Genomic DNA, 24,871 nt, shown 5'->3' with positions numbered 1-24,871 from the left:
TTTATACTTATATTAATGAATATTTAATTTGTAAGCAAAAAGATAAAGAATTATAATAAATAGAAGAAGGAAAGAATTTTAAAACTATAAAATAAAAAAGACTTAATGCAAAATACAATTTTAGAATTTAAACATGTTGGAGCTTAATATACTTAACTACTCTTGATGTAATGTTAATGTTTTTTCAGTTTTCACTCATATCTATTAAGACATTTAATCCTGTTCCATCACGATGAAAAACTTAATTTATATATCATCTCCCAAATCCCTTTCTGGAGATTGAATAGTAAATTATATGAAGTATAAAGATATATACAGAATAAAATCATTCTATCCCTGTCAATGAATTGTTTAGATATTCTTTCTCAATTCTTTAGAAATCATTTCTCAATGTGTTACTCTACAGTTAATGCATGAATGATAAGACTAAACAATAAAGATGAAGAGTAGAAAAGAGACAATAAAAATAAAAATTACATTTAATAGATAACAAGAGTAATTACATTGTAAGGGCGTTGACGGCTAGATTCTTCGGATAGAGGGGATTAGCCTTCCATAATCATGAGAGACTTTATCAAAAGAAAATAAGAGATGAATGACTAGAGAAGCAGGTTTTTTTCTTATGAGATGTTCTCTTCCTCTTTTTAAATTTTACATCTAATGATAATTTTTTCATAATTTCCATTTTGCCCTTATTTAAGCAACTAAAAATAAGGTAGGTTGTTCAATCTGGATTTTTCATCAGCCTGTTTTTAAGAAAAAGTATAAAAAAAATTGTATTTTTTTGTTCAAATTACTTCTTGATGAATAAAAGAGTTGGATCTTTTCTATTACTAAAAAAAGATATCTGCATCTTTAATTTCATTCATGTGTCTGTTGTGCGTATTCTTTTGTAGATATAGATATGTGCGCGTATATACATATTTAGCGTATTATTCGGGACAAAGTGGATTTAATGATGCTATGGATTCGATCCCATTGATCAAGCCAAGCAAACATGGGATGTTTTACCCACAATAGGGTATGCTCGAGAGATTTTAACTTCTAGTTCCAATCCCTATTTTAGTTTTATTATTAGACACGTATTGAGGAAAGTTTTAAGAATATTAAATAAAGACTTAATAATATTTTTATTGTAACCGCAGAGTCATGGACAAATAGCACATCTATTAGGTGCATGCTTGTTTCTACACTCATAACCGCAGGAGTTTTCATTGCAACCTTTTGCCCAAACTCCAGCATTCCTAGCATCCATAAAAAAACACAAACTCCCAACTTTTTGCACAAACCAGCATTCCTAGCATTTTCATTAGCAGTAACATTTGCACTGATATCAGCATCAGCATCCATACTGATGTTCCTGTCTATACTAATTTCAAGCTATGCAGAGGAAGAATGTTTCAAGTTGCTCCCTAAAAGGTTACTAATTGGAATGGTGGCACAAATTATCTCCATCACAAACATGATGGTAGCTTTCAGTGCTGCATTTTGCATGTCATATTCCCATGGTTCAAAGTGGGTTCAAATTTTCATATTTGTCATTTCAATTGTGCCCTTATTCTTGTTGTTTCCACTTTGTTGGTTTGATATTATCCGCTCATCTTACTTTTGCATGCCTCTATTTCGAAGGAGAAAGTAAGCACTTAACTAGAAAAGCAGAGGCCATTTATATTATAGATTTGTATGTAGTTGTATGCTGTATAAACTCTTCCCTAAATATATTTTTAGTATAAAATACAGATATCTTTTACTAGAGATGGATAGGATCACTAAGATTCAAACTTGAAACTACTTATAAAATAATCTTTCAATAGTTGATCCAAAATGTTCGGTGAAATTCTTCCTCCAAATAATGATTAAATAAGTTACGATAGGAGTTTAAAATGTGCATTCCTAAACTTCTAAATGTTGTGTCACATAACATGTTGTCTTAAAGAATAATGATATTTTATACAATAATTACGGGAATTCCCTTGACAGATGTGAAATGATGTAGGTAAAGGGGACAGCAAATTAAATTTTGAATTTTGATCCTTTGCTGTCTGGGATTGAACTGGAAGTGCATGCAGTTTGCACCGTATGTTTTAGTTAGTTATAGACCTAAATCATGCCCAGTGAAAATAATGAAGGTACTTTTGACATTCTCAACGTTACCATACATACTCCAACAATTTAAGAGATTGACGAATACAACAAAGAACAATTGCGAGAGAAATGGGGGTAAGAGCTTGTTGCAAGTGGACCTACACTAAAGATAAAATGTTTATTTGCTACTTGAAATTGGTTCAATGGAGCAGCACGTGGGGTCAGACCACGATTTTAAGTGTGTATTTAAATTGACCCCGGATTCAGAATTGATTTTAGATTAAAATTTTACCTGTTTAGTTTCATGTTGTACAAGCTTTTAAAATTAATTTTGTGTCTAGAATTGATTTTGAGTTGAAGTAAATTCAAATAATTTTTGCTTTGGATGAGAAAATTTATACTGAATTTTATTCCAAACATAATTTATAATAAAAATATTTAAACATAAATTACATCACTTCAAAATTATTTTTAATTAAATCAATTTTATAAATTCAATTTTATTTAAAATCAATTTTGTGGACATTCATCCAATTACGCACTAATCCTCTAAAAAAATAAGTGTGTTTGGTTTGTTGGCCGGACAAATTTTGAGACTATTCAACCGAGAAATATGTGAGAGAAAGCCTTAAAATAAACTTACATTGATGGCTGTGAAATGGCAAACGAAACACATTCTAATATTCAATTCAAATATGTCCATTTCGGTTTACAAAAGCTAGTGCATTTTGTTTCATCAGTGATCTATTAATTGGTAACCATGTTTATTGGACGATGCAACCTTTTAAATCAAGCCCCTGTCGTCTTAATTACAATTTGTGGAGACAGAGTTTTATTTGTGAATTATGATTAATTATTCCACACTCGATCTACAGTTTAAATATGTTTTTAATTTTTAATATATATATGAATTTTATGTTTAATTCTTGATAATAAAAAAATCACATTTATTACTTGATATTTAAAAAATTTTATTTTAGATATCGAGTTAAGTGATGACAAATTTATAACAGTTATTGTGAGTGTTTGTTTCGAAATCAAATTTAAATTGAGAATCATCTTTTAAGCCATCTATCAATCCTTCACCTACCTTTTTTCATCTTCCAAAAAAGATCTCAATTTTTTTTAAAAAAAAGAAACAGATCTCAAATCAATTTAAAAAAATCTCACAAATATTATAATTCTTTCCAACATCCCAAATTTCATTTCTTCAAATTCACACTTCAAACCTTGAAATGCAACACAACGTCGTTCTAGTGGGAATGAAAAAGAAAACGTCACTGATAAAAAAACAAAAATAAGAGAAACATGTATTGGCCATTAAATTTTATCACAAATGATCAAAATTAAAACAAGTAAACTTATGTAAACTTCTTATAAAGTTACCGAAAGGCTTGGAAAACGGTAAGAACAAAATGACACGGTTTGATACGTAATGGGAATCAAATATGGTCGTCAGCCCATACATAAGCCACGGAAAATCTTCAATCAGGTTAGTGTAGGGAAGACTTTTTTAAGCTTTTTTTTTATAGCAAAACCAAATTCTGTTTTAAAGTTTTTTTGAGAAAGTACTTCCTTCGTTTTAAAATATTAAAAATAAATAAATACATTCACCTAAAAAATTTAATAAAAAAAATGTATTCACCCAAAAAACAAGGACGGGTTGTATCGTGACAAATGTATCGTGATTTTAGAATAAAGCACCCTTTTGTTATCTAAAGGCTGTTCCAATTCATATCTTCATAATTTATATATGTACTCTTCAAGACCTCTTACGAGAATTTCATTTCTTTTTGTAGTTCCAACTTTTTTTTAAGTATGTCAACATTTTATGCCCTACTTTAATAGAATTATTTTAACGAATTAACTGTAACCTATTAACAAATACTACACTTGTTTAGAGTAAACCAGGCATGTAGTTTCTGTAGCACATTGTGTCAAAATAATTCTAAAGCAATTAATAAATTAATTAATTTATATAAAATGCAAATCAGAATTAGCATAGTAATTTTTTTACCTTAAATTTCAGAAGATCCAAGTACTAATCGTGGGCTTTAACCTGGTTCCTTGGGAAAATGATCACATCTGCGGATGACATGAGGACCAATTTCATTAAAAAAATGCTAAGGGTGTTGCTAGGTGCACCCAGCAATTCAATGAAGTACCCAAAATACCCTTCATTTAAAAAATAAAAGTAACCTAATTAAAAAAAAACACTTCTTCTTCCATGATACCTTTCTTCTTCCCCTTGCTTCCACGCTTGTTTCTTTCCCGTGCACCCAACAATCTCCATTCGTGCTTCTTCTTCCCCGATATTGGCTTATTCCCTTCTTCCTCCGCGCCCTCATTTCCTTCTCCATTTCAAATTTGGTTCCCTTCATTTGAAGTTGTTATTCCCTTCATCTGAAGTTGACATCCTCCATTGAAGCTGTTGTTCGTGTCTTCTGCCATCAAGGTTAGTCTTCTAACCTCCTCGTATCTGTTTGAATGGCGTAAATGGTCGTAGGAACCTTAGGATAGACGACATTAGTGACCTGTGGTGGTGGAGGTTGAAGACGAAGGTTCTCCCGCGAAAAGAACCTTCTTCTGCGCGTCTGAAAGTGGCTTCTGGGAACTGTAGCGGAAGAAGGTGTTCTTCCGCGGGGTCCCGCGGAAGAAGTGTGGAAGGTTCTTTCACGGATTCCTGCGTAAGAAGCTTCTGCAGGATCTTCCGCGTGATCCAACGGAAGAAGGTTCTACAGGATCTTCCGCGGATCCCGCGAAAGATCCTACAGAACCTTCTTCCGCAAGCTACATTTTGTTGTCGTGGAAGAACCTGCAAAAGCTTCTTCCGCAGGATACATTTTCTTCTCACGGAAGATCCTGCAGAAGTTCTTCAGCGGATCATGTTTTGCTGTGTATTTTGTTTTTTTTTTGCTTTTTTTTTAGATTATACCTGATTTTGTTCATATTATTAGGTAGTTTGTGTTATTTAGTTGCTATTAAAAATTGCGTTTGTATTTAAATTGAAATTATATTTGGTGTGATTTATATATGCATTAGGATGTCTAAGTTGAATTGTTAGGATGTCTAAATGATTGTGTCCCTGTTGTTGCCTTTCCAAACATTTGTGGACAAAATTATAAAGACTCCACTAAACCTAAAATTTTATAGCTGTGAATGTTAAAGATATGTACCTTTTGTACAAAGCTTAAACCTCATGCAAGGGCATATACTATAGACTGAAACAATGTGCTTATTATATGTATGATTGGAAGTTCAAAACATAAATTTCAGTCTAAAAAACTGAGTGTTAGGGGAAGAAGAACTCCTCAAATGGAGACACGCCATTAATTATATTTCGGTACTTGATTCTAAATTTTTGTTAGTAACATTTTATATTCTAATCCCCCCACATATATCAGGTAAATGTGCATATGCGCACTTTGGTTAAATAATACTGACATCAATTCACGCGTGACAACATAATGTAATGACAATTAAAAGTTATTAACACAAGTGATTTGATAGTTGAATCTTTTTAATTAAGATCTGGAGTTTGATCTTTGACTTGATCATTAAATCACAATTAAAAGTATAATTTATCTTAAAGTGGATTAACGAGGTGAAACAAAGATAAATTGATTTCTAAAATAAGATGTCTTAAATACTTAATGGGAATTCTTTTGATATTGAAAACAAATTTGTCTAATGTGATACCTACACAATCTAAGCACTGTTATAAGCATGAGAATTCAAAGCTAATACCATATGAGATAAGTAGAAACCGGTGAATCACAAACATGCCCATCCAATTGATTACACGCACCTTACCCATCCAATTAAGTGAAACAACATAAACTAAATTGTATTAGTCGTGAAATGATACATTTGGACACAGTGGCATTAAAATTAGATATGAAGATATATCCTTGTTAACAAAAGGCCCTACAAAATTTTCAACCTTACATGCAAATAGAGGTTTGAAAACTTAATTTGACCAAATTAGTAAGAAACATATAAAACATGTGTTTGAACAAATTTGTAATGACAAAGCTTTGTTACCAATTATTTGAATATTTAATTTGACCGAAAAAAATAAATGTTCTTCATGATTTCAGATCATGGTTAGAACACGAGGTTTAGGTCGTGCGTTAGGAGCTGGTAGAGGTAGAGGCATTAGTGAGGATGCGCATGAGGCTGATGTTCCTCGGCGTCGCAGGCCTACTGCTTCAGCACGTAGGCAACGGGTTTGCCTGCGTGAGGACATCACAGAGAGACCTGAGGATGTGCCTCAGTTGCATGAGGATGTTCCTCATGTGTCTGATGCCACCCTAGAGATGACAGGCGCCGTCGATGCTGTTCAGACAGAGGGAGTGGCTACTGATGGGAGCTTGGGGTCACCTGTTGCAGATGTGGGATTTCCCGGTGGACCACGCAACCCATCGATTTTGACCGATTTTGCTGAGCATGTCGCACATAGCATCTGGAGTGGACAGGTACGTAATTTTTAATGTTGACTAATTACATAAAAATTATTTGTTGTTGGATTGTTTTTTATATACACGTTATTATAAATTGTTATTCAATTTAGGAACGACCCGATCTGAAGATGGTCTCCCACGGTAGAAAAGTAGATAAAATTGGGAGACCAGCGCCTGAGATCGAAGGGTTGATTGCTGGCACCAGATTGAGTTTACTGATCAGGCGTTCTATTATCACCACTGATCCTGGACTCATATCCGCCTTCGTCGAGAGGTGGCATCGCGAGACTAACACGTTCCACCTGCCAGTAGGCGAGTTGACGATCACGTTGGATGACATGGCGTCACTCCTACACCTTCCCATCACTGGCGCGCTGCATACGTTCAAGCCGCTTGTTACTTCAGACGCAATTGGTCTACTGACGGAGCTTCTTGAGGTCAGTCATGAGGAGGCTACATTTGAGACCCGACAGGCTGGTGGGCCTCATGTCCAGTTGGGGTGGCTTCGGGACTTGTATGAGAGCCAATGCAGGGCCAGACGATGGGTTGTAGCAGCCCGCACGTATCTGCTCCACTTGGTGGGTTGTACTCTTCTCGCCAACAAGAGTTCAACCCATGTACATGTCGTGCACCTGGAGGCTTTCAGGGACCTGGCCCAGGCAGGGGGATTCTCCTCGGGAACGGCTACATTAGTCCACATGTACGAGCATCTGAACGACGCATTGCAAGCCTCTACACGGCAGCTGGGCGATTATATTACACTTCTCTAGGTACGTATTATCACTGATAATTTAAATTGAAGTAGCATTGAATCTCTTTTTTTTTTTATTGATGTTGACTATGTGTTTGTAGTGCTGGATATACGAGCACTTTCCTACAGTGCATACATCCGTCGTTCATGATGCTTATGATGAGGGGAGCCCATGGGCCTGAAGGTGGCTTACGGGTAAGGCTCATATGACGCGGATCAAGGGAGCCCCGTATCGGAGATGTTTGGATGCCTTGACTATGACTGACGTGTGCTGGATGCCCTATGGTGAGCACCGGGGAGTCAGGGCCTTTGACTTGATATTATCGTACACCGGCCAGCTCAGATGAATCAGATTGTGGTGTACGTTCGACCTGAGCGGGTTCTTCGACAGTTTGGCTACCTTCAGACGGTCCCTCCGCCGCCGGTTTGTGATTCTTTGACGGGTGATGATATAGATGACTGGTGGCTGCATTTTTCAGACCATTTGGTGCCTTTAAGGGAGCTCTGTGCAGTTCCTAAACAGGTGGTGCCAGATTACATGGAGTTGTTTTTCCGGATATCGCACCCATTCGTCACGCGGACCGAGGAAACTGCTGTGCCGAGACATCCGCCTCCCCCTCATCATGAGGAGTTCGTCGAGCCACCCATCCCCGAGGTTTCAGTCGCGACCGATCTCCCTATGCATTCAGTGGTAAGCATAACTTCTGTAGTTTTTCATAATTTAAATTTTTTTAAAATGTGATACTGACTTTGTTATTTTGACTGTGACAAATTCACTGCGAAGGATGTCATGGGATGGCTAAGGATTTAGGAGCGATTGCTGAGGATTTGGAGCGGGTCATCAACCTCAGGATGGTCACTGGGGGCACTGACTTACATGACATCATGACTCGTTGTCTGAGAAGAGCTAGAGGTGACGCCGCAGATGGAAGTCTTAGGCCGCGCCAGAGACGCCGCATAGATTAGGATTTATATTTTTATTGTACTTAAATTATTAATTTTTGTATTTGTTTATGTATGTCATAAAACACATTTACTTACATCATTTATGATTTATGTTTGTCTCTCTATAAATATATGGTTTGAAATTTAAATATAAACCACACACATGAGTCACATTTATAATGGTATTTGAATATATAAAATAAAGAAGATAAAATAATTTAACAAGACGATAATATTAGGAAAAGAAAAAAAATTGTCATGTTGAAAATAATATTTTATTCCATTCATTCAAATATGGAAATAAAAAATAAAAATTATGACATGACAATTTTATTAAAGAAAAAATATGTAAAATAAACTTATTGTCATGTTGGAAAAAATATGTTAAAGTAATACAATGTTATGGTCACTAAGAAACTTTAAAAAAATAATCAAAACATGTCTATTTTTTTGTTTTCAGTACATCTGGTTTTTTTAGAAAAAAAATTGATGAAAAACCATTTTGAAAGTGAGGTAAAATTAATTTATCCAAATCTTGGTCAAATTTGCTTTGTTATTAAAATTTAATTTGTAATTTAAATGTTAAAATTTATAACTATTCTGAAATTATATATTTTAACCATATATATACGTACAGTAAAGAATAAAAAAAATTGGTTTTGGACCTTTTAGAAACATGCCTAAGTACCCCTGTTCGGGCTTTTTTCAAAATTATGTGGGAGCCACTTGAGACTGTCCAGGGCCGCTATTTGGCATGTTTGTATGTCAAGAAATCCAAAAAAAATAAAAGCAGCGCCCTGTTCCATCGAATCGCACCTCAAACCGAGGCACCAAAAAAAAAGTTGGTTTTCGGCCTATTAGAAATATATAACTAGCATTTAGTTCAACACAAATATAACAATTTGACACACTAACACTTGTTCACGGAACAATTAATTAATTACATGAACATAAATCCAATGTAAATATAGATACATAAATATTACAAGTTCAGTGTCCGCTTAGGTCTACATGCATTGTATTAATTGTCATTAGGCTTAAGTATTGCTGCATTCTACCTACATATGTAGTTGGCCATTGTTTTGCCTCCGGATACGCATTGCTTGACCACAACAACGCCATAGGCGATAAGGGACAACGATCTTTCAGATAAACTTGTTGTAAGTGAAATTACAATAATAACTTAAACAAACAAACCAACTCATTCAATAATTGAAATTATTTGAGTAAACGAATTTTCAATGGACCTGAACAAAATGACTGTCAAACACATGAACGACTCATATCATGCGGTGCGCAGCAGAATCGGCCGGTGGTCAACTTCTGAGAGGAAAAAATGTGAAGCTCTATTGTCGTGACAACGATACAAGGATTACATTATATCTTGACGCAATTACATATTTCATATCCGTTATATCCATCCATTTGTCCATACTAACCTAAATCACAAAAAAAATACACGTGTCACTCATGTAAACATTATTTATATAAATAAAAAGCATAAAACACATACCTTGGATAACCCATCCACGTGTAGGGACAACCTCAGTTGTTCATATCTCTCAGTGCCACCAAAGATCTTTATGTAGTCTTGCGACCATTTGCCAAGTTCTTTAATCAATTCGTTACGCATCATGGCCCAACACTCTTCTCCCATACCTAACAAAGCAGAAACTGACCGATATCCATAATTGTCATCCGCTTTCACATCAACAACATCCTCAATGAAACCATGCATAAATGGCGGAAATTGATCCAATATGGGGATCATCCTTGTTGGCTTCGGTGGTTCAAAAGATGATGCACTGGGTCTGACTGAGGTGTTGATGTTTTGAACCGAATGATAAACATCAACATACTCCCAATAAGATGGATCACACTTTGTCGATCTTTCGCTTATTTTCATTACCTTTTTTGGGGCACCTTTCGTCTTAACCTTTGTTGGAGGAGGGCACATAGAGGTCTCATCGGGAAACGCGAATTCTCGGAGTTTACTCTTGAAAGTAAATTTCCCGCAAACATCAAGTTCCTCGAATCTTTTATGTATTCTATCAATCTCTTCCTTGATGCTCACTTCGGCCTCACATAGCCCTTGGTCTGAAAAATTAAGTCTCCTCCAGTACATATGGACTGCATCCAGTGGGATGCTGCCACCATCATACCTTTGTAGCTCGCATGCACAAGGAAGACCTAGCGTGGTTCTCAAGACACACCCACATGAAGACAGATTGTCTTTCAAATGACATACGTGCTCAAACTCAACCAAAATTTCATTTAAAGCGTACCTTGACACCATTCCCAAAAGCCTCTTGTATAAGGTTTTCTTAAAAACATGACCAACGACATGCGTACTTGTTTCGAATGATGCTTTAATTTCAGTGTGCTATAGTGTCATCATCTTGTTCATTGCATCCCAAACACTACAGAGGTCTCCAACGCTATTCTGTAATACCATTTTCAAAGACCAATGAGCAGATTCAACCCTACATTTAAAACACATAACAGATAAGACAAATTAATAACAATAATGTTCCAAACAATCATTAAAAGAAACTTGACTAAAATAATAAAACATTTAAATACCTATTTGTTGTTGTGTTGCCTAGGTGCATCACCTTATTCGTCCAGGCCAAGATAAATTTCTCCTTGTGTGGGACAATCCATGTCTCACATACGTAGTCAACGAACATTGGCCATGGGGAACACACTACTTGAAACCTTTGAAGGTGCTCAGGGAACTCCTGTTCCAAAGGACAATCTACCAGGTTACCCCAGCTATCCATTACGTAGTCCCAGACATTCTTCTGACCAATTAGCGATTTGCACTTTGCCTTCACATTCTTGTCTATGTGAAACCTGCACAACAATTCGTACACTCCGAAAACACAACTTTCACAGCATTCATCAAGGTTAGGTCTCTGTCTGTGACAATAACAACAGGAAGGTGATCGTTTCTTAAAAAAAGGCCTCAAAACTGTTCCAATGCCCATACAAGATTGTTCACGTGCTCACCCTCCAGATATGCAAACCCAGCAGAGAAAGTCATCCTAGTTGGTGTCACCCCCACAATGCCCATACAAGATTGTTCACGTGCTCACCCTCCAGATATGCAAACCAGCAGATTCAACCCTACATTTAAAACACATAACAGATAAGACAAATTAATAACAATAATGTTCCAAACAATCATTAAAAGAAACTTGACTAAAATAATAAAACATTTAAATACCTATTTGTTGTTGTGTTGCCTAGGTGCATCACCTTATTCGTCCAGGCCAAGATAAATTTCTCCTTGTGTGGGACAATCCATGTCTCACATACGTAGTCAACGAACATTGGCCATGGGGAACACGCTACTTGAAACCTTTGAAGGTGCTCAGGGAACTCCTGTTCCGAAGGACAATCTACCAGGTTACCCCAGCTATCCATTACGTAGTCCCAGACATTCTTCTGACCAATTAGCGATTTGCACTTTGCCTTCACATTCTTGTCTATGTGAAACCTGCACAACAATTCGTACACTCCGAAAACACAACTTTCACAGCATTCATCAAGGTTAGGTCTCTGTCTGTGACAATAACAACAGGAAGGTGATCGTTTCTTAAAAAAAGGCCTCAAAACTGTTCCAATGCCCATACAAGATTGTTCACGTGCTCACCCTCCAGATATGCAAACCCAGCAGAGAAAGTCATCCTAGTTGGTGTCACCCCCACAATGTCAAGCAATGGGAGCCTGTACCTATTTGTTTTGTAGGTATTGTCTATCAAAAAAACAAGATGACATGCGTTACATAACTTAACTGCATCTGGGTGACACCAAAACAAATCACGCACCACATCTTCATCCTTCAATCTATGCCAATGAATGTATTGATCACGTTCAAGGAGCCTCATTAGGTGTTGCATTTCAGTGTCATCTCCTCTTATTGAAGAACGATATGCACTTCTTGCATTGTAGATTTGTTTGATTGTGGTGCAACTGCTGCTGTTGTACTTCTTCAACGTTAGCAGGATGTTTCTTGGTTTCACATTCGACTTTGTCATATCAGCAACGATATTCTTCTCATCATCTGTCAATCTCCCAGCATATGGATGTCCAACTAAGGTCTTCGCCAATTCATGGTATTGAATCCCACATATCAGCTTCACCGCCCAACCTTCACCTCCATGCACTGGTTTTCCACGAATCTTAAAGGGACAACCATATTTTCTAGTGTATGTGTCTCTTCTAACAAATTCTTCCTTCCTACACTTGTACTTACCGCTCCTTTAACACCCAATTAACACAAATGAAGTTCTTCCTCTGCTACCAGTATATGTATCAGACCTCATAATTACTACAACAAAACCATTTTCATGGGCAACTGTTCGAGCCCACTTCAAAACATCTTCTCGAGTTGCAAAGACCTAGGACACAACCACGACATATTAATTTTTACACAAATCATACATTACACCAAACAATTAAAACTGATCGACATGATTACCTGAGAAGTATTAAAAGCATCTAAACAATCAACATGTGCTTCATTCACACCACAATCTTCTTCATCTTGAAAATCCATATCAACTTCTTCGAACATCGCACTGTAATATGCCCATTGATCTTCGTCTCTCTTAATTCAAAATATAACTATCACCTGATTCAACATTCAACTAAATAATTTGAACAATACAACAAGGCTCAAGCTGGAGGAATCACCCAAGGAATCAATACAACAAGGAGCAACAAAGTCAGCCTGCCCAGAATCTCAACCAAGGGGTGGATATTCACGAGAAAACCAACAAGCTCGAGGAGACATTGAACCAATTCATACAATTTTCAATGTCAAATTACTGCAGCACAGACGCCTCGATCAAAAACTTGGAAATGCAGGTAGGACAATTGGCCAAAAAGATGGCTGAAAGACCCTCTAGTAGCTTTGGAGCCAACACGGAAAAAAACCCAAGGAAGAGTGCAAGGTCGTGTTGACCAGAAGCCAGAAGAGAGCACAAGGAGAGGCAGAAGCAGAAAAAAACCAGCCTAAGGAAGGAAGGACAGACAAAGATGAAGAGAGAAAAGAAGAAGAGAAGAAAGAAGAAAAAAGAGAAAAGAAGGAAGAAAGAGAAAGAAATGAAGAGAAAGCACAACAATGAGAGAAGTACTCACAAGTAGAAATTCAACAAGAAAGCATTCTCCAAGTCAATACCCCTCCTCATCAACTTATTGTCAAGGAAGAAAGACATGGAGAACATGAGAAAGCCTTAAATGTCATTCTTTCCTTGATTGCCACCACTTCTTTTGCAATAATGTGGAAGGTGCTTCTAGAATACACGATTTTCATGGCGTCTCTAGCTAAGAGGCGAAAATGCAAGGAAGATGTGTTCTATGTGACCTTCATGCCACCTTGAAGGCATTTGATTCGTCAATCTAATGACGTTAAAGAAGCGCTTACTGGGAGGCAACCCAGGATTTCTTACCCTATCTTTCTTTTAGTTAATTGCATTATGTGTTATTTCCATTCTTTATTTTGATTTTGTGCATTTTAATTTTAGCAATTTAATTCCAGTAGTTTAAATTTAGTCATTGAATAAAGATTGCATGATATTTGTGAAGTCACTATTTAGGCTTTTTATGAAGGATTCAACACTTGAAATGATGCATGACAATTGTGAAAATACTGGTTTCTTAGAAGCAAGAGTCAGTCAAACAATGGAACATGAATCACAAAGAGAGAAAAGGTTAGCTTGATGGAAAGAGATCATGGTCTAGTAAGCCGATAACTTTATCTTGTCCCGGTGAGCTGTGTGAACTTAATTATGAGAGAACGTCTGTTTTTAAATTCCTAATTTTGCATCATTCTTAGACTGTTAGATTATTTACATAAGGTGGATATGATCAAGGCCATGTTTCTTTTTATTTTAGCCACTCAGCCAAAAAGCCAACCTGTGATGAATTTATCCCTTGCATTTGTTAACTCGTTGGCAAGTGTACCAAATTGTCACAAGTAGTAAAGTACTCGGAAGTCTGAGTGTCAAATCCACAGGGACTTTGTTTGTACTTAGATTAATGCAAACACAATTTAAAAGCAATAGATAAATAATTTAAAATAAAGATAAGAAAATATAGGAGATAAGATAAAGATGTAAAAGAAAGGATAAAAGATTTAAAGATAAAAATAGAAGATAAAGGAGATAAAATATTTAAATTAAGATATGATAAAGATAAAAGATAAGATAAGAAAAGTAAAAGATAAAAATAGAAGATAAAAGAAATAAAATCAGAATATGATAAGGTTGGGACCTGGCCTGGTTTGCCAAGGATGTATGATTTTATGATTTTTCTTTGTCGATTTAGGTGACTTTGTTCTACCCACATTTGTTCAATTACTTACCCCTGATTCCTCACGATGACAAGCCTATTTTATTTATCTATCTTCCAAATTCCTTTGAAAAGACTCAACAAATAAAATGCATGAAGTATGAATTCTAGATGTTTGCAAGAATGCATGAGCATAAAATTATCATTCTATTCCTAGCAATGATTTTCTTATGAAATCCTTTCTTTTTGTTCTATTAGAAGTTACCCTCTTCCGAGCGTCTAACCCCTAAAACCAATGCATGCATACCTTCTTTAAATCTTGTTTAGAAGTTACCCTCTCTCGAGCGTCTAACCTCTACCAGAATGTAAAGATGAATAATGCAAGATAAAAAAGCAGAAAAGATAATAGAATAGAAAACACCTTTACATTGATAAATAATGAGTACATCATACATCGCTTGGCTTTTAGGCCTGCTCTGTGGTTGTTCTCTCCTCCTTGGCTTGACTCTCTTTTTATAATTGTTGGAGTGGACTTGAGCCTGATGCATGCTAGAAATCTTTCTTTTTGGATATTTTTTATATCTTTTGGATTTGTTTTGCTTGTAATCATATTTTCTTGAGATTTCTTGATATTTTGGATATTTTCTGGATCTTTTTGTCCTTTAATCTCTCCTTTTCATATATGCAAGCCATAAATAAGAAAAATATCAAATCTTAATATTTAAGCCAAAGATAACTGCTAAATTAATATTTTTAAAGATATTTTCAATATATTTTTATTATTAAAATAACTCATATTTAGCATTTATCAAAATCCCGCAAATTAAAACTTTGCTAGTCCTCAAGCAAAAACAAAAATGAGAGTAGACTCTGAATGCTCCAGTACTTTCAATAGCTGCAATTTTTTTCAAATTCTTTCAACTGGTCCTTTCTGCATTTGCCATAATCTCGCAATGGAAACACAAACAACATCGAAATGAAAATAGTTAGTATCGGAAATTAATCAAGTTGGCTTGCCTCACTTTCCTCACAAGGTTAGTGTTTCTCTCTGCGCACAAGTGTCTGGGTGAGTGTTTGAAATTCTACGACCTGCAATTAAGATTCCCAAATTTGCACTTCATCTCAGTTAAAGTTATTCTTACTTACACTTGGTGGATCACTAAGGACTTTTATTGACTTGTAACGGGGCCTGGCTAAACAAGAAATCATGGTTTTTCTCGGATTTCAAAAACTTAGGATTATAAGAGAGCATGCATCCTTAGAAAAAACTTTCACTTATTTTCTGCCTAGGCGTATTTATTTTTCAGCCTTTATTCCTCTAACAACACTTTTCTTCTTGGCACTTCTGACACCTCTCTTTTTCTGCCCTTATTTCAAAGTTTTTTTTTTAACTTTAGCACTTATGGCACTTTTTTTTGCCCTTATTTGCAATCTTTTTTTTCTTTTTTTTTTATAATAATACTTTGGACTTACAAGCTTCTGAGGGTGCCCTATTGTGTGCTGCTTTTTTTATATATAGGCAAATTCCCTTAGCAATCCCCCAAATTAAGGACTTATCATAACTTGAAACCCTTATAGTCTCTTAGAACCCTAAAACAAGGTCAAGGATATCAAAATTAGGCTCAGGGATTTATTCAAACAAATCATTATTACTTTTGGCTCAACAGAATACCCAGTGATCTCCAACTGATCTGACCTCTTATATGTGAGCATATAATACTTTGTTTTCTTCAAATACCTCATAACTATTTTGGCTGTTTTCCAATGACCCATTCCTATATTACTTAAATATCTGCCTAATACCCAACTATGTATGTTATATCCGGACGCGTACATAATTGGACATACATCAAACTCCCTACAACTGATGCATATGGAATCTTCTACATTTCCTGAATTTCCAAATTTCCTTTTGGGCATTGTTTGAGACTGAACTTGTCTCCCTTAGCAACTGGAGTATCCACGGATTTACATTCCAGCATGTCAAACCTTTTAAGTACCTTTTCAATATAACTCCTTTGTGATAATCCTAGAATACCCTGAGATTGATCTCGGTTTATCTAAATTCCTAATACAAAGAAGGCATCACCAAGATCTTTCATTTCAAAGTTTCTTGATAGAAATCTCTTGGTTTCATGCAACATACCTATATCATTAGTGGCAAACAGTATGTCATCAACATATAAGACCTGAAAAATATATTTGTTTGCACTGAATTTGTAATACACACAATCATCAACAAGATTCATCTCGAAACCAAATGAGAGAATTACTTGATGAAATTTATGGTACCATTGATGAGATCCCTATTTTAGCCTATAAATGGATTTTGTCAGTTTGCAAACCATATTTTTTGGGTCTCCTGACACAAAGTTTTCTGGTTGCACCATATAAATTGTCTCATCAATGTTGTCATTGAGAAATGTCGTCTTGACATCCATTTGATGAAGCTCCAAATCATAATGTGCAACAAGAGCCATGATTGTCTTCATGTTCCTAGAGAAATACCACATAATCATCTGAAATAGCACTTCTTATTTCTCTTGTAGATCTCCACAAAGGTACTGGCTCATGAAGCATAGGTTCTTGAGGATCTTGAGTTTGTTCTTCATGAACAACAAAATTATCTTAAGTGGGAGATTCAATAAAAAATATCCCGTAGAGGTTCCGAATTTGCTTTATCAAAAGCAACTATATGAATCGGTTCTGGAATTGTTACTGATTCTTCCTCTAAGACAAAGTCTCTAATTTTATTCTTTCCCCCAAACTCAATATCCTCAAAGAATGTGGCATTTCATATCTCAAAATTTGTTTTTAATTTGGGATCATAAAAGTTATAGCCCTTGGATCTTTCAAAATAACCAATAAAGTAGTTGCTCACTGTACGGGAGTTTAATTTATTTTCATTTGGCTTATAAAGCCTGGCCTTAGATGGACGTCCCCATACATGGAAATGTTTCAGACTAAGCTTTCGCCCAACCCAAAACTTATAAGGTATTTGTTAACTCATTGGCAAGTGTACCAAATCATCACAAGTAGTAAAGTTCTCGGAAGTCCGAGTGTCGAATCCACCGGGACTTTGTTTGTACTTAGACTAATGCAAACCCAATTTACAAGCAAGAGATAATAAATTTAAAATAAAAAAATAGAAAAAGATAGAAGATAAGAAAAGATAAAATTAGAAGATAAAGGAAAAGATAAAAGAATTAAAAACAAAATTAAAAGATAAAGAAAAAGGTAGAAGATTAGAAAAGTGAAAGATAAAAGATTTAGATAAAAAAGATAAATTCAAGAAAAGATAATGTTGGGAACTGACTTACCTAATCTGCCTAGGATGTATGAGTTTATGATATTTTCTTTACCAATTCAGGTGATTTTATCCCACCCACATCTATTCATTTACTTGCCTGATGCCTCACGATGACAAGCCTATTTTATCTATCTATCCCCCAAATGCCTTTGCAAAGACTAAATAGATAAAATGCATGAAGTTATAATTCTAGATGTTTGCTTTGACGCATTGGCATAATGCAATCACTCTATGCCTAGCAATGATTTTATTATGATATCTTTTCTTGTTCTATTAGAAGTTATCCTCTCCCGAGCGTCTAACCCCTAAAACTAATGCATGCATATCTTCTTTAAATCTTATTTAGAAGTTACCCTCTCCCAAGCATCTAACCCCTAACAGAATATAAAGATGAGTATGCAAGGTAAAAACAGAAAAGAAAATAGGAAAGAAAAACCTGGTATTGCATTGATAAATAATGAAGAGTACATCATACATCACATTGGCTTCTAGGCCTGCCAGACCCTAACTAAGGGTTTAGCCACTCATGGCCATTGAGGGCTTTACAATGAGAAGGGGGTGAAAGAAAGAAAGGGAGTAAGTGAAACCCCTAGGAGAGGGGGTTCTGTCGTGGTGTTTCTGTCCCTTGGACTGGCTCTCTATTTATAGCTGTTGAAGTGGGCTTTAGGCCTTCGTAGGCGAGCTCAGCGCGACACCCCCTCGCTCAGCGCGTGTAGATCGCGCGCTTAGCGCGCATGTTGCAGGCTTAGCGCGTGCTTCTGTTAGATCGCGGGCTTAGCGCGCGTGTTGCAAGCTTAGCGCGCACTTCTGTTGGATCATAGGCTTAGCACATGATGCGCGCTCAGCGTGCGTATTGGATTGGGCCTGCTTCAGAGTTTCTTCTTTTCTTCAATTTTTCTGGCCTTTTTGCTTGTTACACCTCCAGTTTTTATATCTGTAGCCAAAATTCAACAAAACATCAATTCTTTAATATTTAAGCGCAAATAACTGCTAAATAATTATTTTTAAAGACAATTTTGCCTTATTTTCTATTATCAAAATACAATTATTTAGCAGTTATCAGTATTTTGGCAATTGCCTTGGTTGGCACTCTACTTAGAATGTAAGTTGTAGCCTTTAATGCCTCTCCCCATAGTGACTCTCATAAGTTAGAATGACAAATCATGTTTCTTACCATATCCTTAAGATTTTTGTTACGTCTTTCAGCTCACCATTCATGCTAGGTAACCCCGACATGGTGTACTGTAGGACGATTCCCCATTCCTCTAGGTACCTGGCAAAAGGCTCTAGACGTTGTTCACCTGAATTGTCATATCTGCCATAGTATTCACCACCACGGTTAGATCTGACACTCTTGATTCTTTTGTTGAGTTGATTTTCAACTTCAACTTTAAATGTTTTGAACACATCTAGAGGTTGTGGCTTTTCATGTATAAGAAACAGGCATGCAAATCTGGAGTAATCGCCTATGAATGATATAAAATATTGTTGATCATTCCATGAAGGTGTATGAAATGGCCCACAAATGTCCGTATGTATCAATTCCAAGATGTTTGTAGCTCTATATGCACCTAATTTCTTGCTTTTGGTCTGTTTATCCTTAATGCATTCAACACAAACATCAAAGCTTGTGAAATCAATGGAATCCAAGCTTTCGTTTGACACAAGTCATTCAATTCTGTTCTTAGAAATGTGACCTAAGCGCTTGTGCCATAGTGCTCCTGAGTTTGTATTATCAATTCTACGCTTAGTATCACGCAATTCTGCATTAAAGGATTCACCAAGAGTGAACCATTCCAATAATATCTGAATTAAAAGACAACCTAAACACATTGTTTCCAAATGAACACAAATAACCCAATCTTTCCAAATAAGAAACTGAAACTAAATTCTGTCTAAATGACAGTACAACAAAAGTGTCTTTTAAATCCAAATAAAAAAATCAGTACATAATAATAATCTAAAATTCCATATAGCTTCCACCTCCATTGATTTACCATCTCCAACATAGATCCATGCAACCAAGAACAATTTGCATGTTCTCTTTCCAGTCCTTAAAATTTGAACCATTAAGAACTGAAACTGAATTCAGATAAGTAGATATAGAAGTAACAACTGAAAAGATCAAAACAAATAATACAATAAGCTCATAGTCTTCAGTGCATTTAAATAGGTATATCTCATCTCAAGATTTCTAGTGCACCATTAATATCAAGTCTTTTGATGTTCAAACATTGATAATAAAAGCATATCAAATAACAAACCCATTTTTTGATGTGATTTATCATTCACATGCAAAACCTCATAATTATCATATGTTTAACATCATAGGTGTGTATGTAACTTAGTTAGATGATAACTTTTCTTTGGGCCAATCATCATTCATATAAATAATCACACACGCTAACATTTCTCATGAACAATCTCCACAAGGTAGGTCACTTTAGTGATATCTTGATTCAATTAGCTCATTTAAATTCTAAGCAATTATAATGATATACCATAGCCAAATTTTGAACATTGATGAACCAAATCCAAAATTAAAACATTTCTAGAGTAAATTATTTTAACTTTATTTATTTATTTTAAATTTTAGAAGCCCGTGATTATTATTTTGATATATTGCATTGGCCTCTAAAAGTAAGAACGAACACAAAATTACGTGTATATATTAATGATGCACTGTAACCTTTAAATGAGTTGTGCATTTACGGTAAGATCAAGAAATAATATGTAAAATATCTAACTTCATTTAAAATTTAGAATATGTCAGCCGCCTGTATAGATAAAATTTTCAAAATCATACATGAATCAAGTATGGGTGGCTCTGATACCAAATGTTGAGATTCAATGAATCAATCTAATTTGATTCTAACAGCCAATCATCAATCCTAACCACATGATTTCTACCCATGTAGAGAGAAATTACTCCATATACATAAATAAAACTCCATTGTGTTCTCATACTCAAAATCATGATGAAAACTAAATGTGAAAGTGTATTAGATTAGTCATAGTGGAATGATGAAAGGTTGATGAGGATTAAGATTGATTTTATGATCTTTGTAGAGAACCCTTACAAACGGGAAAATAACCTCTTGTATTGATAACTGTAATCAGTTACCCCAAATTTAATAATTATAATTTAACCCCTCATCAAATTATAATATCACTAATGGTATCTACTTTCATGATATATATGTCCTTAGTCATAATTTTATATTGATTAGATTAATTTAATATTTTGACTAATAATATAATAATCCTAACTCATTCAATTATACATTCAAAATTGCTAACAGGATCTACCTTTCAAATTTTGTTGCAGCATCTTGAGATGTACTATTTTCACTTCTTTTATGGACAGGAGTAGGAATACCGCTTTCACTTCTTTTATGGACAGTAGTAGGAATACCGCGAACTGGGAAACAAACTGCATCGTAAAGGAGAGACAAAAACCTTTTGTTTTCCAAGTCCTTCAAGGCATCTGCAAATCCACAAACGGTCTGCATGATAGTCAAGCAAAGCACCAACACAGCAAAAAATGTTGAAACCCCCACCACCCAGCTAGTTAAATAATGATGAACTATAGAAGCTCTTATTCTCGCATAGCAGGACCCATAGTACGAATTCGCTTCATTCACCACTTTGTACAAGTACGACTCACTTTTGCTGAGAACAATTTCTTTGGTAATGTTGTTGATCAACTCGGACACGGTGTTGTCGTTGCCAAGAGAATGGTTAAGCACCCCTTTGTAGTGAAGAAGAGAGACATCATCAGCAGAGTTAATTAGTCCATTGAAGAAAAACAAATAAGTTGTTACATCCGGTTCGCAACCCTTGTGACAATTCTCGAACGCGACTATGTTACGAAACACAGTCCCTCTGTGATCATTGATGTACAAAGGAGGAATAGTAAGTTCCCTAATTAGACAACTGTATTTTTTCCCAAAAGTTATGTCAAGCAATTGTTTGCTCCCATCCGCTTTGATCTTCACACCAGCTTCAACAAGTTCCGTTACAGAGCGAATCATGTGATGTTGAGATCTTCTTGGTTTTTGTCCTTCGAGTTTCGGCCTAATGCTCGACCTAAGAAGATCGAGAAAGTGAAGCTCTGTTAACTCCTCAGCTTTGTCACATTCAGGATAGTTTTCTGGATCTACTTGTAACAAAGGGTAGAAGAACCGAAGAGCGAGCGTTTTGAGACTCGTACATGGTTGCGAAGAAGGATCAGTACTAGTCAGATCGAACAACTTGCTCAAAACAAATATTGGAAGCTGGTTTTCAAGCATGATCATCTCGCGGCGAATCATGGGAAGCATCCACTTGCTGCTAAGGCAAGGGATGTGTCCGAATTCACACGCGGATAGATTCCTCAAGAGCTGAACCGCGAAAGAGGAATCCACCAACATCATTTGTAGAAACTCATCGCTGCTGAGTTTGATGTCCTCCATGTAACATCCTCGTACCTTGTTTTCATTTTCCTCAAGGAACTTAAAAGCCTCATCTAGTTTGGTGCCATTTTCATCGTTCATCGGATGGAAGAGGCGGCGATAAAACTTTTTCTTGAGATCTTCCATGTTTTTTAACTGTGGTGCTCCGTAGTGACAAGGACCGATTGAGATGTTGTTGGGTCTGTAGGCTTTCGGTTCGACCTGGCGCATGTTTGATGGAACCCTGTATATGCAAACAGGGTGAGATTGGTGGTGTTGACTTTCTTCTTGTTTTGCAATTTTTCCACTTTCCAACTCTTTCTTCATACGATTTCTCCAATTTGAGCTCATTCTGTTGGTAGTGCCATTGAATTTTCTTGTGCTGAACCTATGATAAGCAAATTTGATGAGTTTTTCACATGCCATTGTATTGTTGGATAAGAGAATGAACTAGCTAGTTTTGTTGTCTGAACTGAAAGACTTGATCCTTTTTCACCTTCAGAGGGTCAAGTTTTGGAATTCAAGTCCACTTTTAAATTAGATAAATAAGATTCTTGAGAAGTGAGAAGAAATTTTGTCTTGCAATAAATAACCGAGAGCATGACAAACTCAATGTGAAAAGAAAAGAGACAAGGCCATAGCATGCATAAACAATAAAAGAAAAGAGAAAATCAAACGGAAACGTCTTGGAAAGAAAATCAAGGAAGGTCCTTTGGCCCGTGAAACAAGCAATAAAGAATAAGAGATACAAGGTGAGGGAAAGTAAGAAAAAGAAAGTAGGAATTTTGAAAGGAAATGGCATTGTGAAAAGAATAAGGGTGTGCTTGTTTAATGTTTTTAAATTAAAACAGTTTTCTGTTTTCTAAAATGAAAATAAAATAAAAATAAACAAACTAGTTAGGTAAGTTTTTTCTTTTTAAAATCTGTTTCCAAAACTTCTACTGTTTTATTATTGCTTTTAAAAACAAACAAAAAATGAGAACAGCTTAGAATTGTTTTCATTCTCAATATCTGTTTTCTATGCTGAAAACTAAAATTGGATAACATGTTGTAAATAAGCTGAACAAAATATTACGTTTTGTTCCACTAATCGGTGCTTCCTAATCAATGCTTCTACTTTGTTTGGATAACCGTTTGGGAGAGCAAAAGTACGTTAGGAGAAGGATGTTCTTTTGGATTAAAAGTAATTTTGAGGAGTATTAATGAAATGGTGATCCAAATATAGGACGTCATTAGAGCAAAATCGTTGCTCCTTTTTTAGAGTAATCACTATTATAATGTTGCATCCAGTGTTGTTACTTTATAACTACAATTTTTTATTTTTAAATAACATAGTACTACTAATTTAACATGTTTTCAATTTTTTTATAAGTTTTAATTTAAGTAAATATGTTTTAATCAAATTTAGACCGTACATTATTATTATTATTTTTCTTCGCCTACCTTTTCAATTTATTTTTGTTTTAGACTATTACGTCGTGCATGTGTTATATATTATTATAATAAAATATTATATATATATATATATATATATATATATATATATATATATATAACATTATAAGATAATATTAAATGATATTATCATATTTATGTGTTAAAATATTTTTTAACAAAATATTTACATAATTTTAATTTTATCTACATTATAACTATATAAGCAGCCGTGCTTTGTAAAGTGAAAGAAAATAGAGGAAATAAAAGCAAATTAAAATGTGAAAATGAAGAGAGAAATGCGGTGTACCCGCAGAATATAAAATTATAGATGACAATGTGTAGGGATCACAATAAAACTACCATGTGAATCACAATAAAAATACCATGTGAACACAAACAAGTTGAGTCAATTTGACTTCTTATGTTAATATTACGTAGGATATTGTAGAGTTTAGGTATTGAAAAATTAAGGTTGTTAGTTCCTTCGCCATCATATGGAAGAAGGTTTTGCAACAACAGGCACAGCATGAAAGAAGCTGGTTTTTTTCAAGATGCCCTGGAAGATACCTGCGCCATCAAAAGTGATTGCATTTATATGAAAGATGACACAGACTAAATAAAAAGAATCTCAAGAAAAGGAACATAGGTGGTCTTTTGGAAGACGTACGTAATGTGTAGTTTCTGTGGTCAGGAGAAAGAAAATTCTGGACATGCATATATATCTTTTTTCACATGTGAATTCTCTTACAAAGTGTAGAGGAAATGTTATGCATGATTTGGCTGAGTCTGTCTTATCCGCTAATGTATACCTCATTTTTGCCAACACAGTCAGGTATATATAGTGATATACACAAAGAAACAAAGGAAAAGTTGGATGGTATTGGGGGTAGCTATTGGTTGGTCAATCTGGTTGCTTAGGAATGATTTAATCTTCAAAGGTGGGGATAAAGATGCTTAAAATTTGTTGAATCGGTTAAAATATATTTTTTATTCTTAATAAATTCTTAAATTGTGTATGCTCTTGGATATTTTTTTCATTTACTATTTGAAAAAAAATCTAAAAGTAAATATAAAATTTAAAATTCACTAATTTATCAGGTATTAAAAAAATATTAAAAATAAAAAATATAATTATTATTTATTAGAT

The 24,871-nt window shown here is 35.1% G+C and overlaps 2 protein-coding genes across 2 annotated transcripts; one reads left to right on the top strand and one right to left on the bottom strand.

Moving 5' to 3' along the window:
- The first annotated feature begins 3,520 nt into the window (after positions 1-3,520).
- On the top strand, positions 3,521-7,318 carry LOC102668058 (protein MAIN-LIKE 2-like). Its single transcript, XM_014761570.1, has 4 exons — positions 3,521-3,577; positions 4,495-4,540; positions 6,211-6,563; positions 6,659-7,318. Exons 1-4 carry the CDS (start codon positions 3,521-3,523, stop codon positions 7,316-7,318), a joined length of 1,116 nt encoding a protein of 371 aa, XP_014617056.1.
- Positions 7,319-19,716: 12,398 nt separating this feature from the next.
- LOC102661472 (putative UPF0481 protein At3g02645) lies at positions 19,717-23,062 on the bottom strand. Its single transcript, XM_006586913.4, has 2 exons — positions 21,164-23,062; positions 19,717-19,969 (listed from the first exon to the last, which is right to left on the bottom strand). Exons 1-2 carry the CDS (start codon positions 22,711-22,713, stop codon positions 19,924-19,926), a joined length of 1,596 nt encoding a protein of 531 aa, XP_006586976.1. The 5' UTR covers positions 22,714-23,062; the 3' UTR covers positions 19,717-19,923.
- Between the last annotated feature and the right edge of the window lie 1,809 nt (positions 23,063-24,871).

Source organism: Glycine max, chromosome 9 (genome assembly GCF_000004515.6).
Source record: "Glycine max cultivar Williams 82 chromosome 9, Glycine_max_v4.0, whole genome shotgun sequence".
NCBI lineage: Eukaryota > Viridiplantae > Streptophyta > Magnoliopsida > Fabales > Fabaceae > Glycine > Glycine max.
This window is presented reverse-complemented; position numbering and strand designations above follow the sequence as displayed.